We start from the raw sequence: 13,304 nt of genomic DNA on the forward strand, positions 1-13,304 counted from the left end.
TCATGTCGATTTTATTTTCTTCTTTTCTCGGCATGGCCCGCTTGGCGTCCATCAACCGATAAACCCATGTAGGTAGGCCCTTGTACACATACACGTACGAGAAATGAAATGTTACTTGAAATCCTGATGACATTTGTCATTGTCAAATTATGTGACCAAGTCACCATCATCCATTAATTTAACTTTGTAATATTTTCTCTTTTGAGTTGATTCTACGAAAATAGTTTTCAACGTTTGAATTAATATTGAGTAAGTCCTTAAAATGTCTAAAAAAAAGGGAAACAAAAAGAATCTCGACCTAGATGAAGATTTGGATGAAAAATCTGTACCCAATGAGAGTCGTGACATAACCTCTAAAACTAAAGGAAAAGGAAAAAAGAAAGGTAAAGGAGACTGGAGTGACAATGAAGATGAAATTCCGAAAAAGTCAGTTGAAGAAGATGAACAAAACTGTCCTGCTCTATCTGCTAAAAAGTCTCATAAGAAAGGTCAGTTTGGAGTATGAGAACAAATATTGAGTGTTCTACAGTTTAAAGTAGTCGAGTAATATCTAGTTCTTGTCGAAATTAGCACATAGGGGTATAAGTATATAGGTAGATAAAAGAGAGTTAACATACATAATTGATTATGTATGTTAACTCTCTTTTATCTATATAGTAGTAAAAGAATTAAAATCTAAGTATATCTAAGTATACCCAGTTCAAAACTACTTGCAACCATGTTGCATTCCCTCTTTTTTAATGCTGGGACTTATGAAACCTACTAAACCTGGAAAACTGTATAATTTGTGTTGATATTTTTTATTACCTTTGTCATATTTGATTTTGACATTACTCACTTAGTTGTTGCCCTGTTTGTCCCCAACTGTTGAGTGTTGGCGCCCAGGGTATTGTTCCTTCTGTGTGTAGAGATTCATTTCTACTTTTAAGTATAATTTGAGTAAATAAATATAGAACTTTCATTGGTTTTCAGGGAGAGACCACTGTATTTACATTTTTATTGTATAAGTACTTTTAAACATTATTCTTTGTACAGTAAAGATATTACAAACTGAAATGTTCGGGAGCCATTCCATTGAATTCTTTGTCAAATATTGTTACTATATCTTTTGTAATGTAAGAATTGTAAGAGATAGCAATCATTTGGATAAAGAATTTGATACATGGAATGGCACCCTTATATGGACTGGTAAATCACTGATATGATTATTATATTACAGGTAAAAATAAAAAGAAAGGTGTAGACATGTCAGATGAAGACGATAGCAAGTCAGTTGTGAGTAATGCAACCAGTACTGCTTCCAAGCCAGTCAGTAAGGGAAATAAAAAGAAGAAAGGTGTGTATGTTTACCAATTTTCAGCTTCTTACCTTGAAAATTGTATTAAGTCCCATAAGTCCAAAAATCCTTTCTTAGTGCTCACCTACACTCCCCAGGGAACCTAGGAATCTAGGCTGAAATGTGGCATACATTTCAGCTTCCTACGCCCAGTAGTTTCGGCTCTATGGTAAAGGAAGAGTTTTATATAATATTGATATCAAATAAATCCGTATTTTCAGGTAAAGGAAAGAAGGATGAAGATTGGACTGATGAAGGAAGTGACATAGAGCTTCAAGAAGTGTCAGAGGATGAAATTGCTAAGCCTGTCTCTAAAAAAAAAGGTATTCTGTTTGGCATAATAAGATGAAATCAAGTTGAGACATAGCATAAAGTAAGCTTTCTTTTGCGCACCATTTTGCATAATTATTGGTTCAAAGGCAATGCTATACAGGTGCGGGTCATTGTGGTCAACATAGCCACCAAAAATAACTAAAATTCACCACTTTTGTTTTAAATTATAAAGTCAGTAAAATAAAGGAGGTAAATCATCCTTCTAATGGTGTTTCTTTGCCTATTTTCATTTTGTCTTAACTCTCAAAAAGTTTGTTTCGTAACTGTTGATATCTCATTACAAGGCATTTTAGTCATACTAAGTCATTGTAATTATTGTATAAAAATACTTCAGTAGCACCGTCTACTTTATAAAGTACCATTGACTACTAAACTTTTTGACCAAATCAGCTACCAAAAAACCAAATTTTATAAAAATTGGTCCAACCGTTTGAGTGTGCAGATGTAACAAAAATACAATGTTTCGCATTTATACTGGGATGGGATAGGCAGAGGGTTGCAGCCATTATGTGGAATGTAACACCACAATCACATCTTGAGCATTACTAATAGAGTGGTTTGCCATTGTCTTTAACATTAACTTGAGTGCAGGTTGCTTCAATATGGTTCCTTTTCACTGAAGAAAGTTTAAATCTATTAAAATTATTACCTATAGATATAGATTAGTACAAAGTAATTTGGTTGTGATTATAATAATTATTTATTTAACAAATTTATGTTTATTAAAATAAACTAAACAGCAAAAAACATATCAATAATTAAAAAAAAATATAAACATAGCAAGAACATATCAGTTAACAAGTTAATTATAAATTAATTAATGATGGTGTGAACGTCCGTCTGATCCGAAAGTCATAAGCGTAAGAGCGAGCTCCTGCGCGCACGATATTGGCCACCACCCGGCCGCAATCCCCGCTTTTGATGACGTCACGGCTGGGCTCCGCCCACATCCGGTTGATTCTCGGCTTACTAATTATTATATTTCTTACAGCTAAAAACAAAAAGAAAAATATAGAAGCTGTTTCCTCTGATGATGAACATGAAGACTCAAAATCAGTAGTTAGTAATGTATCTAGTAATACTGCCAAACCAGCAACAAAATCTAAGAACAAGAAGGGTAAGTATGAATCAATTGGTGACTTTTAAGATTGACCGGCCAAGTGCATTTCCAGCCATGGAAAGTAAATACAGTATTTTTTCTAAAATTTAGTATATTTTCAACTTTGATATCTGTTGTTGTATAATTTGGATATGTTAAATCTATTCGAATTTTGTCAATGGTTACAAAAATCGCAAATGTATAAAAACTAGCAGCCCGTCCGGGCTTCACTCAAAAACTGTAATAAATTATACTCCTAAACCTTCTTCACAAGTATCACTACACTATATTGGTGAAAATCTTATAAAAATCTGGTGGTTTTTTACTTTATCATGTACATATAGATGCGACAGTACATATGCCTCCTTACATATGCGACTTACATATGTAAGGATATATTGTTAGCTTTCTCACATAGACAGGTTTTCAAAGACAGTTAAATACACTTGATTACTTAATTAACGAATAATTTTCATTCCTATATATTTTAAATGCTATTTGATTTAACGCTGATATAGTAACGTCATGTAGAAAAAAGTATTTGAATGGACTTGTGGCGAAATAGTTTATTTTGTAATTCCAGGCAAAAAGAATGAATGGCCTGAAGAAGAAAGCGATAAAGAATTGAAAATGCCGTCCTCTGACGAGGAGGAGCTACCGGAGCTACCCGTCAAAAGTAAAGGTACATGACACTATTTTTGCTTTGCTAATCATAATAATTAAAATGTGGTGTTGGAGAAGAATGCTTACAATACCAATGGCGGCACATGAAAATGTATCCATCCTCCAGGAACTCGCAGTTTACACCAGACTCTCCACAATGTCTTAGTCAGGAACGCCGCACAGGTTCAAATAGCGGAAAATAATACGAAACAAGATAATGCAGCTCACAGATCACGACCCTCGGCAGTGAGGAATACGACACAAAATAAATGTTTTGTTATCCTTTTGTGATTTTAATCTTTCAATTTGATAAGTGTCGTTATTGTGTTTAAGTCATTTTCAAATCATTAAATTCCTAATTTAAATTAAATTGCAGGTAAAAATAAAAAGAAGAACAATATAGATGACATTGAAAATGAGCTCAAGAAATTTGAAATTAAGGAGGAAGAACCTGAAATACCTCCGAAAAAAACAAAGGTATTGTATTATATTAACACCCTTGGTATTTCATTTTGTACTAAATCAAAACTTGCGGTTTTTATATTTGTCAAGTGGGTGAACATTTAGGAAAATATAGAACCTAGAAACCTATTTTTTTTTAAATCCAATTAACAAGATAGAATGTTAAAATATTCACTTTGTATATTATTTTGTTATGGATATTTTATGGGAAGTCAATATTGTATCTATGCTCTGTAGGATCGTTAACACATTTTTCTGCACTTTAAGCTGTACTGTTAGCAGATCTTTATTATCTTATATTTTAGGATAAAAAAAAGAAGGTGAAACAGGAAGACATTGTTGGAGAAGGGGATATGTCCGACGACGAGGCTTCCAAGGAGGCTGATGATAAGGTATTTTTATTTATATTTCATTATTTTCGTTGATAATATTTTGCCTAAGTATTTTGCCCTGCGTTTTTACTAAGATTGACGTACTTTTTCACTAACCTGAATGCGCTGCGAATTCGCCGCTTAGGACGTTGACGTTATGAAAGGTCAGTTTTGAAACAATATTTTGACATTTGTGTTGTGCGCATGCCCCGCACTCATGATCAACATCAGTGCTCGAATTTAGCTGGCGAATTAGCTGACATTAGCTCCTATTGTGTTGAATGATAATAATAACTTGAGTCACTCGTAAAATAAAGTGTAATATATTTACACTTCACATTTATTGCGCTTTAGCCCACAGAGCTCAGTAAAGAGTCATCCGAACCAGTTGAAAAGAAATTAAGTCACAAAGAGAAAAAGAAGCTGAAGAAACAACAGGAATACGAGAAGCAGGTGGAAATGCTCACCAAAAAGGGAGGGCAGGGGCACAGCGACTTGGACGCCAATTTCACCGTCAGCCAAGCTCAAAAATCTGCTGGTATTAAAATTTCTGTCTTTGCTAAAGAATGGTGTAAAATAAAATTTTTACATTTGGATATTTCCTAACAGATTACTATTTATTTCTTGATATATCGTTGCAGTTACTGATATCTCGAATGAAATTATTTAAATTGTGTTTGTCAAAATTGTTTAGAACATTTACATAAAAGGGATAATGTACACCATATTTTCCCTTTCCTATTTTCCAAAGAAATAAAAAGTATTCTCGTTAATTCCAGGTCAGATGGCAGCTCTAGAAAACGCCGTGGACATTAAAGTGGAAAACTTCTCAATAGCCGCTAAAGGCAAAGACTTGTTTGTGAACGCGAACTTGCTGATTGCGAACGGGCGACACTACGGTCTTGTGGGGCCCAATGGCCACGGGAAGACTACGCTGCTGCGGCATTTGGCGCAGCGTGCCTTCCCGCTCCCACCGCATATCGACATCCTGCTCTGTGAGCAAGAGGTCACGGCGAGTGATTTGAGCGCAGTCGATACCATACTGGAATCCGATGTCAAGAGGACTGGTGAGCTGATAGTTTTATTGTATTCAGCTAAATCAATCTATTCATAGCTATTTCGCTGTTAATGTGACTTTTTTTTTTGTGGTCCCAAACTACTCGTAACACAGGTTTTTCTTTATATTTCCAGAGTTACTTAAGGAATGTAAAGAGCTAGAAGCTGAAATAGAAAAAGGAAATCTTAAGAAACAGGAGAGGTTAAATGATGTAAGTTATTTGCAAATGTTAATATCGATTTTGATTTCAAATCATATGAGTTCGATTGCGCCTTTTTAACTTAAATTGAAACTTTCCAATTCGTCACAGGGATAAAGGAAATGAAATGGCCATGACAGTTATACTACCGAAACCGAATTATTTAAATACTAACGGCTCGTCACAGCTTCGCTCGTGTAAAAACATAATAAATTATACACTTAACCTTCCTAAAATACTTTCTTACCAATAAATAGTGTGGTACTATTTATTGGTGAAATGAAATCCGTGCAGTAGTTTTTGAGTTTATCGCGAACAGAGAGACAGACGCGGCAGAGGACTTTTATTTATAATATGTAAAAATAATGACGGAAGGAGGCCTGTGCCTAGCAGAGGGCTGTAGATGATGATGGTGATGAAGAATAGGAAAGCAAAAATGTTGATTGTTTGAATTCTGAATGTGTGCGTGTAGGTGTACGCGGAGCTAAAGGCGATCGGCGCCGATTCAGCGGAGCCCCGCGCGCGGCGCATCCTGGCGGGGCTGGGCTTCAGCCGCGAGATGCAGGGCCGCGCCACCAAGAACTTCTCCGGCGGCTGGCGCATGAGAGTGTCGCTAGCTAGGTAGGTGGGGTGCCACATAGGCGCAGCCTCTGTATATTAAATAATATTCATGTGTGTTTAAATTTCCATTACACTACGATTTTTTTGATTTATCAATTTTATAATTAGTTTTAAAGCCCTTTCTAGGTCTGTCTTTAAACATTGTTTTCTATGAAATATGCAAATGAAGTGAAATTCGATTGTATTTTCAGGGCGCTGTATATAGAACCTACACTTCTTTTACTCGACGAGCCCACAAATCACTTAGATCTCAACGCTGTAATTTGGTTAGACAAGTAAGTAAAAATACATATCTTGAAATTATTACTGTAGTTTTGTATTATCAATTGATTTTTTTTGATCCAGCGTAACAAAATGCGACAATGGTTTGGTACAGTAAGACCCTACGATACGTTAAAGAAATATTTTTTTTTTATTGCTTATAATTTGTTTTTGTTTTAGTTACCTACAAGGCTGGAAAAAGACCTTACTAGTCGTATCTCACGACCAGTCCTTCTTAGACAATGTTTGTAATGAAATCATACATTTAGATCAACAGAAACTATTCTATTACAAAGGCAATTACTCTATGTTCAAAAAAATGTATGCACAAAAGAGGAAAGAGATGATAAAGGAATATGAGAAGCAAGAAAAGAGGTTGAAGGATTTAAAGGCACATGGGCAGTCCAAGAAGCAAGCCGTAAGTTTATTGTTCTATACCATGTCTGATTACGGCACTGTGTGCGTAGTGCGACTTTGCTTTTGCAGCTAACCAATCACAGTGTGCCAATGTGACGCAATGACAACCACACCACAATGTGATTGGTTCGCTGTCTCTCATTTCGAATAGACTCGACACCGAGAAATGAAATGCAAACCCGTACTTCGCCTTCTGATTACTAATCACATTCGCAAATCATCAACATACCGCAATGTCATTAGTGGGATGTAGTTTGTTTTTATCAAAAATATTATTGAAAATATTAATTACAATGGACTTCTTTACATCATGTACATTCGTGATGCATGTGACACTTGCTTTACAAACTATTTTATTGCAAAGAGAGGACCTGAGCGCGAATTTTCTCCCGCTCGAGTACTGATTTCTTTCAACTCATTATTTTAAATAATACAAAGGCATTATCCAATGTCGTTCTATAGGAGAAGAAGCAGAAAGACGCGTTGACGCGCAAGCAAGAGAAGAATCGCAGCAAGTCGTCGCGCGAGGAGGCGGAGGACGCCGCGGCGCCGGCGTCGCTGCTGCAGCGGCCCAAGGAGTACATCGTCAAGTTCAGCTTCCCCGACCCGCCGCCGCTGCAGCCGCCCATACTCGGCTTGCACAGTAATTTATTTACTTATTTATCTACACAACATAACAGTGAAAATATAAAACTTGCATATAAGGTACTACATATATATATATTTTTTATTAGACCCGTGACTTCCGGAGAGTTTCTCCATGAAGGAATTTATTTTACTAAGAGCCTCAATTTATTTTACAGACGTAGATTTCAATTTCGAGGGCCAAAAGCCGCTGTTCATTGGCGTGGACTTCGGCATAGATCTGAACTCCCGAATTGCGATAGTTGGCCCCAATGGAGTTGGCAAGTCTACCTTCCTCAAGTTGCTCGTTGGGGACCTGAGTCCTGTGCGCGGGGAACTTATTAGGAATCACAGATTGGTAAGTTTGTTGTCCCTTCAACATTTTTGATTATTCTTTTCGAAGTTGAACATGTGTAAGTTACAGTGTTGTTTATTTATATTAAAGAGGTACTTATTTAGAAATATATGATAGTGTCGGTGTATCAAGACTATAATTAAATTCTTAATAGTTAATCAATTAAACATGCTCGCTCAAAAAGCGGTAAATATATCGCGATTTGTCTGATAACTTCATCCTCTAGTAAAGCGATAATACCAATCATTTACTTAGTAGTTGAGACATTCAAAATGTTCATTACCTATTTGTGACTTTATTTAGAATGTTCTAAAATTAAAATTACATTTTTTTTTAAACTTCAGAGAATAGGTCGTTTCGACCAGCATTCCGGCGAGCACTTGACAGCTGAGGAGTCTCCCGCGGAGTACCTGCAGCGTCTGTTCGGGCTTCAGTACGAGAAGGCGCGCAAGGCCCTGGGCACCTTCGGGCTGGCGAGCCACGCGCACACCATCAAGATGAAGGACCTCAGCGGCGGACAGAAGGCCAGGGTCGCTCTGGCCGAGTTGACGCTCATGGCGCCAGATGTCGTTATTCTGGTGAGATTTGTACTTCTATATTTTTTGAAAAACTTTCCTGTGTGCTTTTAAAATGTATAAATAAATAAATAAAAGTCGATAAAAATTGAGACAAATTGCAAATTCAAGACTGTAAACAACCAGTGTTACATACATCGACATGTTCGTGTTCACTTAATTAATTTAAAAAATGCCTGCACAAACTAGTTAGTACTTTAGTGTTTATCTTCAGCCATTTCGTAGCCAAATACTTATTAGTGAACTTAAGTACTCATTCGAAACTGGTTTGGTACAAGCTCGTTGTCGTTCGTCTATTCTGTAATCAAATCTTGCAAGTATTATTAGCACCTAGAATCGGCTTCCACAGAGGTTAGTTGAGAGGTTAGATTAGATGCGCGGTCATGATTTTTTCGAAGATTCGCTGTCGACAATAAAAGCTTGTGTCGGCAATAAATATAGAAATTTGATGTAACAAATTATTGATGGGATTACTTCGTCGTACAGGATGAGCCGACGAATAACTTGGACATCGAGAGTATAGACGCTCTGGCAGAGGCCATCAACCAGTACAAGGGCGGGGTGGTGATCGTGTCGCACGACGAGCGGCTCATCCGCGAGACCGACTGCGCGCTCTACGTTATCGAGGACCAGACTATCAATGAGGTACGTTCTGCTCTCCTAGTTATAGTGCTATCCTTATTAAAAATTACAAATCAAAGACCTATGCCACGACTGTCTGTCCGCGATAAACTCTTAAAATGGACTGATTTTCATGCGGTTTTTACCAATAGATAGTGTGACTCCTGTGGTGTATAATAGTTTAGGTGTATAGTATAATTTATTATATTTTTATCAGAGTAAAGTCTAGTATATTGTATGGCACAAAGAACCTGGACATTGAGAGTATAGAAGCGTTGGCCATTAACCTGTACAAGTGTTTCCATTGTCGAATCTATATTCTCACAGTCGTATTCCTCATGGCTGAGGGTCGCGGTCGTTCAGTAGAATGAAACACAAAACGACATGAAGAGGGTTGATATTCCGTTCTCCATTTCATACACTAGATGATGATAGATTTTAAACCAGAGTAAAGGATGATGATCGATGAAAACTGCAATGCATGAATTGTTGATCAATTGTTATGTTGTCATTGGTTGAAAATAACTCAGTGTTCCCAGCCTAGTGAATGAAGAGCCCTTATTTAAAAACATTATTTATTTTATTTGTTTCGTCTGCAGGTGGACGGCGACTTCGACGATTACCGCAAGGAGCTGCTCGAGAGTCTCGGCGAGGCCATCAACTCCCCGTCCATCATCGCCAATGCGGCAGTGTTGCAGTAAGGGTAAACGGATTCGGACTTGGCACATTCTTGATATAGGTACACTTAAGAAGGCTCACTAGCGCCATCATCGCATTTTTATCGATATCTTTTATTTAATACTATTATACTATACTATATTATATTATATTATATTATTATACTATAATTTAACTAAAAACTTACCTCAGAAAATTATACTAGATAAAATATTTGATATTATTATATTTTTTATTATGTTTGTAATTATGTATTATAATTTTCGTTCTATACGAATTACGTCGAGACGACATGTACGACTAAAAGTAGTCACAAATTACGACGAGGATTTTGGCGGCCTCCTTTTTCTTTTTAGGAAATCGTGGCAACAGTGTCCTATAAAGAACTATTATATATTTATTTTTTATTTTTATATATCCAGTGGTGTTTTTTTAGTTTTCACATAAACTACTAGAACTAAAAACATATCACTTTTAAAAGAAATTGATAAAAATGTGTGGGCGGCGCTAGCGTGTGGGTTAGCTGGCTAGCTCAATATTAAAGAGTGACCAAAACCAATTTTAGGTTTTATTTCGAGTCTTGCTAGATCCCGTCGTAGAATTATTTTTGATATTTCTTTCTAATGTCAGTTTGATATGGCCCATCCTAAACCTGTTGGCTTTTAATCACTTAAGGCTTAAATAATATATGTTTCCTCTGATTCAACCATTTCAAATTTTGGTGAAATTAGTTATTAAATTTATGCCCGATGATGTCCAACTTACTCAATAACTTACACAGAAAGTAGGATCTCAAAAGTTTTTGTTAACATAGACTTATAGAGTTGATATATGTAATGTTTGAATAAAAAAAAAACAAAGACCGAAAATAGATAATATTACACAAACATATCTAGATTGAAATAAAAATTATATATTTTTATTTCAATCTAGATATGTTTACTAAAGTATAATATAAACAAATATAATGTGCATGCCCCTTAATCATATTTAAACCATTATTTATTTTACGGAATGCCTTAATGCCTTTTTCGAATTGAAACCATTATTTTTATATTACACTCAATCGATAATCGCGATGACTCGATAATTATTCGATATGATCTTTCGTATTTAAGTAGGCATTGAATATACAGTTGTATAATTGTGAATTTGAATATGTAAAATATGTATGTATTAGTATTTATACAATAAATTTTGTTAGAAAAGTAAATGTAGTTTTCCATTTAAACTCAATTAGAATATAAATTCTTGATACTATTTCTAAAGTCAATATATAAAAATCTAGAAACGACAGAGGTGTTCTTTTAGTTTTCTTAAAAACACAGCTTAATTACATGTAGATTGTTCGCAATCGTATAAATAAGTACATGTATTCCTAAGATCTCTGAGTGGCTACGAAGTTTTCCTCAATTTGCGCGCAGCCTTTCGCCCCTCCATTACAAACTTCTCAGCTTCATTAGAGGATTTAAAACGCAAATTTCCTTTTCGATTGTAACTTTTTTCCACTCTTGAAAGGAAGCTTCTTTTAAAGTTGAAAGAAAATTAGTATCCTTCCTTTGAGGGGAGGCGACGCGCTTTAAGTGGTTCGTTTGGATACCCAACTCAATCTGCTAGAATAATGATGTTTCCGATGAATAAATCCCCGGGCCCTATTACGTGGAAATTTTCTTTAATTTTGTTCATTAATTAAACAACTCACTGAAAAAAATATCTTCGTCTAGGTAATCGGACACCTCTATGTAAATAATAAGAGTAATCGTAAGTAATTTACGACGTTTAATTTAGTTTATGACTTAGGTTCTAGAAGTCTCTACGTTATTTACTCTAATAAAGCTAAATATATAATTGTATTCTAATTCACACTCGTAGGTAAAGCGGAATTTATAATTTAAATAATCTAAAACCAATCTCGTTAAATATACAAGCACACTCACAAGCTGATTTCGTTTCCGCATACGCGGCTAACTAAACGCGTTACTGCGAATTATCCTCTAACGAGCTAACAATGAGAGGTTTACCTATCACCCCAAGAGCCTATTACTGTCTAGAGAGCAACTCCGCCCCTCTTCCCACATTATTCTCTCTTGCTACCTTGTCGCAGTAAACCTCCTAGTTGCACCCGACTAAACTATACGCGGCAATAGCTCCACTTTACTGTGACAAGGTCGTAAAGATCCCGACGAGAATATTTCGTACAATGTGCACACAATGGAAGCGATTACTCTCCCCCGCGACATGATTTTATTTGTGCAGTTATTGCGTCGCCGGAGAGATATTTAAATTTCATTAGGTTTGTTTTACACTTAATTTGTGAGGGGAGTGTTGTATTGTAGGGGTGGAGCTAGTATCGGCGAGTTGTTTCAAATTGCCCTCGTGCATTATAATGGTTATTCGAATTTAAGCAGATACACGCATCAGATAGTCACCCTATTACAGTGTTATCTCCGTAATGATCATATTGAAGTACAGATTAGAGTGTTAACGGGAGTTGTAAAGGCTCATATGTCAGAATTATACATCGATTATAAGTATGTACTGAAATTGTCGTTTAAGGGAATTAACAGTTACCTATTGACAAATTTAGCACCTTGTCGTTAAGACCACGTTAAGGACTTAACAGACAGAGATACTGTGTACCCGATGTCGAATAAATTTTCTTATTAGAATAGTCCAGTAAAAAAATATTACTATATTAAATAACTGACACATCTTCATCAAGTAGGTATAATGTTTTTATGAAATTTGTCATATACATATAACCACATTAAATAACATTTTTATCCGAGTAAAGTTATAATCCGAGTAAAGCAAATAGCACAGCACTACTCGTGGGAATAATAATCTCGCATTAGATATGTTTCGAGGCTAGCGGTAACGAATTTCATATGTTCGTGGCACTATTACTCATTGGGAGCCGCCGTCATCAATCATACAGCGCTTGGTAAAGTGTTAATAATCGCCGCTGTGCTGCCGAGGCGCTACATTGTTCATTATTTAGTGCTCCCGACGAATTAATACCATTTGGTTCTAATGCGCGACCTATTGTGTTGTGCCCGTTTATGTTTCTCAATTAGTCTACTTAGAATATGTTTTGTAATCGATCGTATGTTTTGTAATGAAAACGTTCCGCCTTTTGTTAGACATTAAAAAATATACTGCGTATACCGATCAAACTTTGGCGGTGTCCATTGGATATCCAATAATGGATTACTTTTTGCCAATATTGTATATTTCTAAATTTAAATTATAATTATTTTAATAATAATAACAACTGAAGATGATTTTTATCATGTGGTCATTATGATAACTGCGTTAACCTTTCGCAAGCCGCTTCACTGTACAAGTCAGTAGGTTTTCTCTCTCACAATAAACATAACATTTCAAGTAAACTTTTTCAGTTCCACAAAACAGCAGGCAGGTACTCGTACTCAGGAAAGCGAAATAAGTAAGTGAGCAACAAAACGCACTTTATCAGGTGGCAGTCGCTTTATCCTGCTAATGACCAACCCCTCCAGAGTAATAAAAGTCGATATCAACCCCGAACTGTGAGCGGCGACGCCACCTTCTCGATACTTTTTTAAATTTTCCTTGAATAATTGAATATTTTTTTGCGATGCGCCTCCATCGAT

General features: G+C 35.9%; 1 protein-coding gene across 1 annotated transcript; it reads left to right on the forward strand.

Moving 5' to 3' along the window:
• Nucleotides 1-137: 137 nt before the first annotated feature.
• On the forward strand, nt 138-10,532 carry LOC128669838 (uncharacterized protein). Its single transcript, XM_053744994.1, has 18 exons — nt 138-488; nt 1,220-1,336; nt 1,558-1,659; nt 2,661-2,786; nt 3,352-3,450; nt 3,808-3,908; nt 4,199-4,285; nt 4,619-4,802; nt 5,044-5,331; nt 5,456-5,532; nt 5,993-6,141; nt 6,333-6,416; nt 6,583-6,820; nt 7,282-7,462; nt 7,623-7,801; nt 8,143-8,376; nt 8,860-9,018; nt 9,594-10,532. The coding sequence occupies exons 1-18, from the start codon at nt 263-265 to the stop codon at nt 9,693-9,695; spliced, it is 2,733 nt and encodes a 910-aa protein (XP_053600969.1). The 5' UTR covers nt 138-262; the 3' UTR covers nt 9,696-10,532.
• Nucleotides 10,533-13,304: the final 2,772 nt, after the last annotated feature.

Source organism: Plodia interpunctella, chromosome 5 (assembly GCF_027563975.2).
Source record: "Plodia interpunctella isolate USDA-ARS_2022_Savannah chromosome 5, ilPloInte3.2, whole genome shotgun sequence".
In the NCBI taxonomy this organism is placed as follows: domain Eukaryota; kingdom Metazoa; phylum Arthropoda; class Insecta; order Lepidoptera; family Pyralidae; genus Plodia; species Plodia interpunctella.

Excerpts from the sequence above, each read along its gene's own strand:
- LOC128669838 (XM_053744994.1), top strand. The coding sequence starts at position 263 with ATGTCTAAAAAAAAGGGAAACAAAAAGAATCTCGACCTAGATGAAGAT. Across the intron at positions 4,803-5,043 it reads CCAAGCTCAAAAATCTGCTG|GTCAGATGGCAGCTCTAGAA; the intron begins GTATTAAAATTT and ends CGTTAATTCCAG. Across the intron at positions 6,821-7,281 it reads GGCAGTCCAAGAAGCAAGCC|GAGAAGAAGCAGAAAGACGC; the intron begins GTAAGTTTATTG and ends GTCGTTCTATAG.